At 50.0% G+C, this 11,710-nt stretch overlaps 5 protein-coding genes across 5 annotated transcripts; 3 read left to right on the top strand and 2 right to left on the bottom strand.

The window, feature by feature from the left end:
* Positions 1-1,185: 1,185 nt before the first annotated feature.
* Positions 1,186-2,173, top strand: N7484_006477 (KxDL motif-containing protein; the record flags this gene model as incomplete). Its single annotated transcript, XM_057116895.1, has 3 exons — positions 1,186-1,493; positions 1,657-1,809; positions 2,092-2,173. 3 exons carry the CDS (start codon positions 1,186-1,188, stop codon positions 2,171-2,173), a joined length of 543 nt encoding a protein of 180 aa, XP_056972778.1.
* Positions 2,174-3,056: 883 nt separating this feature from the next.
* Positions 3,057-5,686, bottom strand: N7484_006478 (AAA family ATPase SEC18; the record flags this gene model as incomplete). The annotated part of the gene is made up of 4 exons (XM_057116896.1): positions 3,057-4,504; positions 4,560-4,926; positions 4,981-5,296; positions 5,355-5,686. The coding sequence occupies 4 exons, from the start codon at positions 5,684-5,686 to the stop codon at positions 3,057-3,059; spliced, it is 2,463 nt and encodes an 820-aa protein (XP_056972779.1).
* A 342-nt stretch (positions 5,687-6,028) lies between these two features.
* N7484_006479 (uncharacterized protein) lies at positions 6,029-7,182 on the top strand (the record flags this gene model as incomplete). The annotated part of the gene is made up of 2 exons (XM_057116897.1): positions 6,029-6,036; positions 6,090-7,182. The coding sequence occupies 2 exons, from the start codon at positions 6,029-6,031 to the stop codon at positions 7,180-7,182; spliced, it is 1,101 nt and encodes a 366-aa protein (XP_056972780.1).
* Positions 7,183-7,480: 298 nt separating this feature from the next.
* N7484_006480 (protein arginine methyltransferase RmtB) lies at positions 7,481-9,291 on the bottom strand (the record flags this gene model as incomplete). Its single annotated transcript, XM_057116898.1, has 4 exons — positions 7,481-8,234; positions 8,291-8,528; positions 8,588-8,986; positions 9,054-9,291. 4 exons carry the CDS (start codon positions 9,289-9,291, stop codon positions 7,481-7,483), a joined length of 1,629 nt encoding a protein of 542 aa, XP_056972781.1.
* Positions 9,292-9,521: 230 nt separating this feature from the next.
* N7484_006481 (Mo25 family protein) lies at positions 9,522-10,909 on the top strand (the record flags this gene model as incomplete). The annotated part of the gene is made up of 4 exons (XM_057116899.1): positions 9,522-9,735; positions 9,814-10,292; positions 10,352-10,624; positions 10,676-10,909. The coding sequence occupies 4 exons, from the start codon at positions 9,522-9,524 to the stop codon at positions 10,907-10,909; spliced, it is 1,200 nt and encodes a 399-aa protein (XP_056972782.1).
* Positions 10,910-11,710: the final 801 nt, after the last annotated feature.

Genomic DNA, 11,710 nt, shown 5'->3' on the forward strand with positions numbered 1-11,710 from the left:
TTTTGAGCTTTGGGTTGCTGAACCCCAGAGATGATGTCAGGCAGTGGGACGTTTTGTTTTTGTTTTTTCTTTCCTCACTGCAAAGGGAAGTAGGCTTCGGAAGGAAAACCGCGGCTCTTGGATGTGTCGACCGCAAAAAAAAAAAACGGCTCCCTTTCCAACATCTGACCATCACGCGGACACAGAGGCCAGTGCTAAGACACTAATAAACAGTCGATACTCAACCTGTAGGGGAGACCCTAGGCTTGGGGCGAAAAATGTTAAGTCATACCGGTTTTTGTAGTTCGCAGCGTGTTCCGGCCGGCCTCTGTCGAGCGAATCAACCTCGACCCTCGAGTCGACTATCCGCCTCCCAGCCACCGAATTTCGAGAACCTAGGCCATTGAGGAGGGGTAAATCCAAAAATAAGAAAAAGAAATTGAAGTTGAAGAGAAAGTGGGGGAAAATTTGGGCGAGGCGAAAAAGAAAAAAAGGTAGAGAATGAGGAAGCCGGGAAGGAGCTCTTTTATACTTCTGCCCTCCACTCCCACCTCATGACCAAAAAACCCATCCTGCTCCACTCATAGCCAACTTTTTCTCAAATTTTTGGCATTTTCAAGTGTCTCCGCTCGGACCCAAGGTAATCACACCTTCCGGGAGACTACGTAGACCTAGGGCGATGATCCTGGGAAAAAACCGCCACGAGAGAGCGGAAACCTTGGACGGGAATGGCGCCCTGGCCCAGACACACTCGATTCCCACTCGGAGCGGGGTCAGGGCGGTCCAAGAGACGAATCGGCGGGCAGATACGGAGAAGGAGGTGCAGCCGAAGGCCGGAGATTGGGAGATACCCAGGAGGGGTGCGAGTCCTAGTCCCTCGAATGGTCCAATGGATCCCGCCTGAGGTCCTCCTATCCTTGCAATCCCACTTCGCCTCGTCACGACGAGGGCCCCCGCCGGAGCGAAGACTGCCCGTCGAAGTCTATAAATTCCCTCGTTTTGTCGGGTAGTCCTAGTTTTCCTTCCTCTTCCTTTTTCATCTTTTCCAGCTGCCCTGATTGCAACAGCCCTAAGTTTCCTGAACCCATTTTTATATTGCTGCACCATACCTCTTCAAGGAGTTCATCGTCCTCCTATACACCATTGTCTTAACATACCGAGAGCTTCTCACCAGTCAGTCAATCTTCTCATCAACAATCGATCATCATGGCTGCCCACCGTCAGTACTATCAGCCCTCCGCTGTTCCCATGAGCATGCCCTCCAAGGCACCAGCACCAGCCAGCATGTACCCTGTGTCCAGGGTTCCAGGCTCACCAACAGATTATTCTGATGCAAGTACCACTGCTGGTAGCCGCACATCCGGCGGTCTGACCTTCAGCTCCGCTGGCGGAGATTACGATTCGAGCTCAGTATCGTACTCCGGTGTGGATGTTGTCGACGTCCTGAGCGATCGCATGCAAAATGCCTTCGACCCAACACCGCTGGACAAGAGCTTGGCTAGCCAAGCGCAAACGTGAGTAATCTGCTCCTCGGGGCGCAAGCTTCACCCCGCCAGACAAAAAAAAAGGGCGACTCGCCTTCACAAACGCAAGAAAGAGCAAGACAGCAAAATCCGCAACTTTGAAAATACGTCAAAATTGAATTCCGATTTGAAGCTAACGAGCCGCAAAAATTAGCTCCGGCCAGATGCACGCTAAGCAGCAAGAGCTTCTCGAGCTGCAAGCGATGGCACAGCGCCGCATGAAAGGCCTGCGAGCAAACTTCAACGAAGGACTCAAGACTGCCCGAGAAACTAAGCGGGATCTCGAGTGGACTCAGAAGCGCGTCAGGTGAGCATCACATTAAAATGAATTCCGCACCCATGCAAGGAATGCGCAGCACACTAAAGACCAAACCAAAACACCCCTGGCATGGAATGGACGTTGTCGAGATTTCCGCCCCGCTCCGCGCGTGACAGGGGAATCAAGATAATCTCCGCTCCGCCGGGCCAGATCTTGGCACGTGCACCAGGGGATCGACGGGTGACGTCCAAATTAGCGTCGCATGTGGTTCCTGCGTGGTCCCTGATTTCCCCAGTGTTCTAGAAGCTGACGAATCTTATCTGCGAATAGCGCCCTGAAGTCTAAGGCTGAGAAGGTCCACCCGGACGAATACCGTCGGGCATCGAAGAAATACACCTTCGACGACTATTGATTCGGTGGCTAGACCCGCTCTTGGGACGCTTTGTTTTTGCTGCTTATTCTGACGACTGCTATTATGACTTCGGAAAAAATCGGGACTTGGGACATTTAGGATACTTGGGAATTGGGATGGTACAGCTCGGGACGGGTTAATTTGCTTTTTTGGAGCGGTTGGCGTGTTTTTCTACCTTTGTATAGGCCTTTCGTATTTTTGTGCGTGTACAGCTTCTATGGACGCGCTTTTCCTCTACATAGGCGTGGTTTTAGTCAATCATACGCTGTTTTTACCGTTATGACGATCTCGATAAGGATCCTTGGCTATCCAGTGGCTGTGGATATAGGGCTTTAGTGTATTGGGACAAGGTAAAGGCTCTGTACTATACATAGTGAGCCCTAAGAACCATGGCACTGAAGCGAGAGATGCCTATAGGCTGTGTGATGTATCCAGGTATCCACTTTGTTGGTTAGAGCTGGTAGATATGATGCTTACAAGGACTTTAACTGCTTGCCTATAGTCTAAAGGGGGAAGAAAAATGGCCGCCGAATGTTAAAAGACTGAGGAGATGTAGAAGCAAACATCGCCAGTGTTTGGTCTAGGTGCCCCCTCAAGAAAGAGTATGTGAATTTACATCAAATTATTCAAGCAAGAACTCACTTCACCATAGCAGCCAAATCAATTAAGGCGAGATGAATGGTAGACAATAGGCTTAAGAATCGAACCAAATAAGCCAAAACACTGCATCAAACTGCTTCGAAATGGTCTACAGCGTGAACAATTGTGGAGAGGACAAACCTCTCGTATACATGGAAGAAAAAGCGTTTTATAAGATCAAGCAACTTTGAAAGTGGTAGTCTTCATTATACAGCTTGGAAATAAGCCCTTATCTATATACTCTCTAAGCGAACGACTGCTCCTCAATGGCCCGGTTAATGACACGCACAAACCGACCGACCTTATCAGCATCCTGCTTAGCAGTTTCAATACCTAGGAGCACCTTCTTAATGCCCACACTGACACGGCCATCATCAGCCAGACCGCCAACACTCTCCAAAGCACGAGCAATTTCCTGTGCATCAAAGGCACCAGACTGCTCCATGACATAGCGCAGCTCGCCGAAGGACTGCACGTTCGGGACCATAATGTCAGAGTTGAAGGAGTTGTACACGTCAAGCTGCTTCATCAAAGCACGCTCAGTGGTTGTAGCCAGGACCAACAGACGACGTCCATGTGTAGGCTGCTTCCGGAGGAAGACCATAAGGGCCTGCAGGACGCTGTTGCTGAAGCGGGGGCCGATGGGCACCCAATCGATGATGCGCTCAATGTTATCGATGACAACAATACTAGTGTTGGACTTGTAGGCGCTGTCAAAGATTCGGCTAATATGCTGGATCTTAGCTGGCTCGCTGAAGCCGACCATGTCCTCTGGGCTGATCAGCTTGATGAAGGGGAAGCCGGAGTCGATAGCGATGCGTGCAGCAAGAGCCGTCTTGCCACTACCAGGGGGACCATGGAGCAAGACAGAGAACAAGGGGGTAGCCTCTGCCTGGCCAACCTGCTTGACGAATAGCTCGCCCTCCCGCAAGATTTCGTTTATTGTCTCAGAGTAGTGGATAACACCATACTGGATGCGGCTGGAGAGTTCTTCTTCCGAGACACCAAAAGCAGGCTTCACTTCGTCGAGAGCATGGTGGAAATCGGATTGATTGACCTTCATATTGATGACATCGTCATTAATGCTGGCCATTGTGCCAACTTTGACATGGCGAGAGAAAGCAAACGATGAGGCCGACTTGACCAAACCGGCGATTTCGGCACCGGAAAAGTTCTTGGTCACGGTTGCAAGCTCAGGCAGATCGAAGTCTGAGTCCAGGACGTTGTTCTTGCGCATCTTCTCAGTGTGAATTTTGAGAATCTGGCGGCGACCGGCCTCGTCGGGAAGAGAGATCTCAATGTGGACTTCCAAACGACCAGGACGTAGCAAGGCCTCATCAATCATATCCATTCGGTTGGTCATGCCAATCAACAGGATGTTATTAAGCTGGTCAACACCGTCCAGCTTTGACAACAGCTGGTTGACAACGCTATCACCGACACCAGTGCCACCACCGGAGCCGCTACCACGTTGCTTGCAAACAGCATCCAGCTCATCGAAAATGATGATGTGAAGGCCACTTTCGTCGCCCTTCTCTTTGTATTCCTTCTCGGCATCCGCAAACATCTTTCGAATATTTTCCTCAGACTGACCCACATATTTATTCAGGACTTCGGGTCCGTTGATGATCTTCGGCTCCCGAGCATTAAGCATTTTTCCGATCTGTCGCGCGATCAAAGTCTTACCGGTACCTGGAGGTCCGTAAAGCAGAAGACCCTTTACGTGCTGAATGCCGAGCTTATCAACCAGCCCGGGGGGGGAAGATACGAGACGCAAAAGCACGACGGAAAATGGTGCTGAACTCGGAGTCCAGACCGCCGATTCCCATATCCTCAAACTTGAACCCGGGCTGAATAATCGAATTGGCAGCAGGGCGTCGGTTGGAAGCCTTAACATTGATACCCGTTGCAGAATCCTTGAAAAAGTTGAGCTGAGTATGCCGTGTGATGATTCCTCGGGCTGTAGGGTTTGTCTCAACCTCTCCAGCATTGGCATCACTCTTCTCCGATGTCAGGTCGACCCGTTGAACAGTCTTGACCTGCAACAGAAGAGGGATGCTCTTGTGGTCCATCAAAACCCGTTGACCCGGAGCAAAAAGTTGGTTTTCGAAATTCTGTAGGTATTAATTAGTACGCAAAAATTTAGCGCGAGTGTAGAATCAACGCACTCTAATGACAGCATTGGCCAACTCATCCTGGTCATATGGTGCCTCTACTCGCTTCTTTATCGACGCGAAGCTGACTTCAATGTCCGCAGATCCCAAATAAGCCTGGCCGCCTTGGCTGAATGGATCGTAAAGCTGGACTTTGATAGCATCCCTCATTCCGATATTTGCCCATGTTCGCTGAGGGTCCGACAGGCCCATTAATCCAGGCGGGAAGCCTTCCACAGGGCGGGCAGAGAATACGAAGACGTCATTGACGAGGAGAAGCACATCGGTGCCATCACGACTCGGAGGAATGTCCTGGGGTGAAACAGCGACACTGCGCCATGTAAGTATCCGAGACCAGCCAAAAACAACTGAGTTTGTAATCCACATACAGGTTACCAAAGATGTAGTTCTCGTTGGGACTCTTTGTAGGTTGAAGAGTCCAAGTAGGTCCGCCTGTAGACGGCATGCGCCCAGGCATCTGTTGCTGCGATCTGCCCATGTTCTGTGGTGAGGGAGCTCCGTATCCGCTTGAAGGAAAGATTGCGTCAGTCATGGGCACATCGCCGTCAGGAATATGTCCCGCGGACGTAAGGACGTGGCCGTAATCATACCGTGGAGGCCCTTGATTGGGGTTCGCGTAGCCCTGTGGCGACGGACGTTGCGGTTCCTGTCGGGATGCGAAGGGGTTTTGAATGCTGGGTAGATCCTTCCGATTGAACATATTGGATCGTAGGGGAACTTGTAGTTGGCAATGCAGGTGTCAGATACGTTGAGGGGAGTTTGGCGGTGACGCCACTCTGTTTTAACAACAGGCAACAAGGTATTTGGGACCTTGTTTTAGCGCGATCGATCCGGACTCGTTAATATAAAGCCTTCCTGAGGATTCTCAGGCGCATTCAATAGACCTTGGAGATGGCGGAAAAGTTAAGTTAGCAAGTCTACGAGCTGGAGGTTCACCCCGGCGACCGCAATAGTGTCAGGCGGTGGGGGCCTTATCGATAAGCCAAGTCTAGAGCTCCTTCTCTCCAAAGTAACACTACAGCTCGGTGCAATCACGAGCAAGATGCCACTGTAAGCCACCATTCATTTTCAAGTTATTTCTGACCTTGGCTCACATATTACAGTCATCTCCTTGGCAAGAAGTCATGGAACGTTTACAACCCTGAGAACGTCGCTCGCGTTAAGCGTGATGAGGCCCAAGCGAAGGCTCTCGAGGAGGAAGATGAGCGCCGCATGCAGGAAGTTGATGCCGAGCGAAGGATCCGGATACTACGTGGAGAAAGAGTGCCTACGCCCCCTCCACCGCCGCCCACGCGTCTTGCGTCAGAGGCTCTCAGTCGACCAGAACGAACATCAGCAGACGAAGCTGGAAGAACTCGCAAAAGAAGACGCATTGCCGGGGAGGATGATACTGTAAGAGATATACGATTCGCGCGAGAAGATGCGGAGCAAGCCAGTGCTAAACGGGCGGAATCAACGGTCGCGGCCCTTCGAAAGAACAAGAAGTCAGACGCCCCGATCTTGGACCGCGACGGTCATATCAACCTCTTCCCCGCTGAAGGGAGCAACAAGCATGCGGCGAAAAACAAAGAAGCCGAGGCCGAAGCCCAGAAAGAAAAGCGAAGCTTTGAAGATCAATATACGATGCGCTTCTCCAACGCGGCGGGCTTCAAGCAGTCAATCGGTCAGGACCCTTGGTATTCATCTTCAGCACAGGCGGTGGACGCCCCTGACACAAGATCAAAAAATGTATGGGGGAATGAGGATCCTATGCGTAAAGAGCGAGAGAAAGTCAGGATGGATGCCAATGATCCTCTCGCAGCTATGAAGCGCGGTATTCGGCAGTTGAAAGCGACTGAACAAGAGCGAAAGCGATGGAATGAGGAGAAGAAGAAGGAGCTCGAAGCGCTCAAATCCGAGCAGGGAAGTCGGGATCGTTCGAGCCATCACCGACGAAGACGGTCAAGATCTGTTGATAGCCTTGAGGGTTTCAAGCTCGGTGCACCAGCCGTGAAAGATCGAGATGGCAAAAACCATGGAACTTCGCGGCGGCATCATCATCGCCACCATCGAGACCGAAGCCGCGATAGGCACGGAGAAATTCTATCTCGACGGTCACATCGCTCGTCGGATCGTACCAACCGTCGACGCGATGAAACCCATGGAACCCAGCGTTCTCGAAGGCCAGAGAATGAAGCCGGGTATGCAAAGCGTTGATGTTCATTCCCAGGATTCGGTAATTACGAATATTATGACTATGAGATTTCGCCCCTATTGGCGTTATAATTTGAGAAAATCGAAAGGTTTCAATAGAGGTCATGGGGTATATGGGCCACAATGGCCATGTGCATGCATAACTATATATACCAGTATTTTATGGGGAAATAACACCCGAAATTGAAAACAACAAAGCATTCTATATGCTCTTTATCAGCTTTCCCGTTGGAGCAGCTTCAGAATGAAAAACCGTCGCTCATCATAGATGTAACATCTGAAACAGATGGCTAGAAGTGACTTATTGGAGCGACCACTTCTGAGAGCCCTTGGTGTTTTCACCTCCTTGCCAGTCAATGTTGATGTTCAGGCCTCGGGAACCCTCCTGATCCCTCTTCTGGTAGCCGATCTTGCCGGAAATGACCTGTCCCTTCTTGAGAGGCTTGGGCTTGTGGCTGCCGTGGTCAATCAAGGCAATGGTTTGCTGCCAGTGGGTCTCAGTTCCATCGGGTCCAGTGGTGAATCCGACGAATCCCTTCTTCTGCATGTCGGCGGGCACGGCATTCTCCGGGATAGGAGAGTCTCGCGAAGGCATGAAGAAAATGTCAAACCAGATAGCCCAGCCATCAAGGGCATCGATATCCTGGTTCAAGGTGACTTGGAACTCCTTTAGGAAGGTCAACTCCTCAACAGTGATGGTGTGCAAGGGAAGTGGCAGGAAGACTGTTGAGTCAGCAGCGATTGTGGAGGATGGGATGTTGCGAACAAGGGCTTCGTCGTAAATCTTCAGCAACATGCTGGTCATCTTGAAGCCGTAGACGTCTTCCCAGAAGGAGATGTGTGAAGCCATGAAGTCGGGGTCCGCGTAAGGGGCGATGCGAAGAGTCGCGTGGGAGGGAACCATCAGACCATCAGGAGCAAGGTAGCGGTCACGGGCATAGATGACAGAGTCGAACATGCACTCGAAGAGAAGAGCATAGCCCATCCATTCAGAGATAATGATGTCAACCTTGTCAACCGGCAAGGTGACCTCCTCAATCTTTCCGCGGACGAGACTGTTGTCATTGATTAGCATAATGTCTCATAAAAGCACCTCGGAAAGAATTCATACGTGATAACATCTCCAAAGTCGTTGTCAAAGACAATCTCTTTGGCACGGTCGATGATGTTGGAGTTGTCAACTGAGATGACCTTCTTCGCGCCAGCCTTGGCACAGAACATGGACAGGATACCAGTTCCGCAGCCCACGTCCAAAACGACCTTGTCCTTGAAAAGATTCTTGTTTTCGTACACAAAGTCACGGTACGCATCGGTACGGATAGCATCCTTCAACATGGACTCGTGAATTCCTTGAAAAGGCAATCAGTCAGCAAGTGGAGGTCCTTCAAAAATGATATGGTTTGCATACCGTTATAAGCGTAAGATGCAAAGTAGTCCTCATCAATCTCCTGGGCTTTGTTGGTGCCAGAAGCCTGGGGTGCAAGCTTCTCGTCTTCCTTGGACAACTGATCTTCCATTGACTTCTGGACTGCGAGTCTGTACTCAGAGAATTGAGTCTGCAGTCTCTCCAGGTCCTCCTGGAGCTCCAAGACTCGGCGCTCAGCCTCGCTTCCAGTGGCTGGCTCATCACCCTTTTCCTCAGTGATATCGTCCAGGCTGTAGAGGAGAGCGTCGTCCTCCATCACCGGCTTCAAGTAGACATCGTCGTCAAACTTCGACTTGGAGTCAACATCGGGGGTCTTGTTTCCGGCCTTGACCTGGGTGCGAACGTAGTTGACCAGCTTAATGGTGTCAATGAAATCCAGGCCTATCGTAATCATCTCTATCGTTAGTTCCATGTCTTATTCAAGCTGGTTCACTCAAAGACAACATACCAAGATCCTTCTGAATCTTCAAGAGATCAAATTGGTGCTTCTCCTTGCAAGCCTTCAGCATAGAGCGTGCATCAGGGAAGACCTCGTCGGAGAACAAATCCACAACAGGCTGTGTCTCGTCATCAGCCTCAACGTCTTCCCAGCCTTCCTCGTTGCTAGAGTCCGACTCGTCCGACACCGAGCGTGAATCGGCGTGAACATCATCCACAGGGGCAACTGTAGCAGGATTGGATGCCATTTTTATCTTGAATGCAATTGTTTGACAATTGAAACCCAATGGAATACTGAAAACAAAGAATCATGGAGGGGCAGAGATAAAACTGATAAAAAAAATCGTTATCGTGATGTTGCCTGAGGCCAACAACGGTTGCCCCGCCCTGTTTGTTTATTGCGGAACCAGAGATGTGATCAGTCCGGCGCATCGGTTCTCGCCCTTCTTTCTCCCAACTATCTTCGCATATTGAGGCCATGGCTTTCTTTTTTAATCGAGGCCGGTCGCGGCAGCCGGCTGATGTTGCCCGCTCTACCAAGGAATTGCTCCTCAGGGTCCAGGAGACTCCTAACTTGCCCAAGGTTTGGTCCCCGACGCCATCCGCATATCCAATGCTGACGCAGTCCCAGGCCGAAGAAGACCTCGCAAAGCAACTAAGTCAGATGAAAGTGATTGTTCAAGGGACACAAGGTAGGCTATCTGCTCAATTTCTGATGTTATCCTTTGTACTATCTAGCAATTGGAGACTGAACATTACTTTGATTCTAGAGGTCAACACGTCACCGGACCAAGTTCACGCCCTTGTTCAAGCAACACTCCAAGAAGACCTCCTCTACGATTTATCACGAACAATTCACTTGCTTCCATTTGAAGCGAGGAAAGATACACAGACAATTTTCTCCCATATTCTCCGGTTCCGACCAAGCAATTACGCGCCGGACAAAGACCCTCCTGTTATTTCGTACATTGTCCACCATCGACCAGAGATCCTTGTTGAGTTATGCCGGGGGTACTCCGAGAGTCAGAGTGCCATGCCTTGTGGTGTGATTTTAAGGGAAGCGCTCAAGTTCGACGTGGTTGCCGCAGTGCTTCTGTATGATCAATCCAAGGAAGGAGAGCCAGCCGTGCGACTGTCCGATTTGAAGCCAAACCTGCCACAGAAAGGTGACGGAGTTTTTTGGAGCTTCTTCGATTGGATTGACAAAAGCAGTTTTGAAGTGAGCGCGGATGCGTTTACTACTTTTCGAGTAAGACCTTGATGTGAAGCTCACTAAAGCACCGAAATGGATGTTGACCGTTTTCTCAGGAGATTTTGACCCGGCATAAAAACCTTGTGACCGCATATCTGGCCACCAACTATGACCTGTTCTTTGGCCAGTTCAATGACGTTCTTGTTCAGTCTGACTCTTACGTGACGAAGCGACAAAGCATTAAGCTCCTTGGCGAAATTTTGTTAGACCGTGCGAACTACAATGTGATGATGGCCTACGTGGAGAGTGGGGATAATCTTAAGTTGTGTATGAAGCTCCTGCGGGACGATCGCAAGATGGTCCAGTATGAGGGGTTCCACGTTTTTAAAGTATGTCGCTCTCGATGATCCTCAGTGGATGCATGCACTGACAAAGCCCAGGTGTTTGTGGCCAATCCGAACAAATCAGTGGCCGTGCAACGGATTTTGATTAACAATCGCGACCGATTACTGCGATTCCTGCCAAAGTTCCTGGAAGACCGCACTGATGACGATCAATTCACCGACGAGAAGAGTTTCCTCGTGCGACAGATTGAGCTATTGCCCAAGGAGCCTGTCGAACGGAGCAAGCCTGCGCGAGAGACCCATTCTGGAGTCAACGCCGCCGTGGCTTGAGATTCGATCTAACTGTGGGCCGCTGGGTGGTCATGACTTTCTCATTTATCCATTTGTCCTTTTTCTTTTTCCAAGGGGTTTCCCTTTTCTTTTTATGATCGTCACTGTTATACTCTGGGGGTTCAACCCCTTTTTCATCCATTGCATTGGCGGCTGATGGTCTGCTGGATTTACAGCCTCGGCTTGCGGGAGTTCCACGCGTTGCTTTGTGTACATGATCCAGATCCCCAAAATTGAATTTCCTTGTATTGGGAACCTGCATGTTCAATATTAGGACTAGTCTTGTCTATATCCAACAAGAAGCATAATATATACTGCAGATCTTCCACAATTCTATGATTTCTTCCACACCTGAAAACTTGAATCAATTTATTCTACGCAAACCTTGGAAACAACCCAGTCCAGACTCTTCATGACACCATGGTTGTGTTCTAATCTAAGCACCACTAGCGTCTCCACTCTCTCCTTGTCGTCGTCTGCGGCCCACTGCTCGCGCGGCCGCCTAGAGGTGGGATGAAGAGTTGATTGCCCCCTATACCTTCCCTAATTCAGCTCGCAATTGTTGTTATAGTCGTCCACTCACATTTTTTCCTTGGTACAATTCATGGTGTGGAATGACGGAGAGAAGACTGGGAATAACTAAGAACCGCGGTGCCAAGAAGAAACAAGGTCGACTCCACCCTCTCCGTCTTTTTCTCCTGGTCAATTTTAATTTCCAGACCCTTACGAGAAAATCGGTGATGTGAAATCGTTCCTTAGAGATTTCTTTCTGTACACTCTTTCATTCCTTATTGTGCGAGT

Source organism: Penicillium longicatenatum (genome assembly GCF_028827895.1).
Source record: "Penicillium longicatenatum strain IBT 33135 chromosome Unknown contig_3_segment0_segment0, whole genome shotgun sequence".
Taxonomy (NCBI): Eukaryota; Fungi; Ascomycota; class Eurotiomycetes; order Eurotiales; family Aspergillaceae; genus Penicillium; species Penicillium longicatenatum.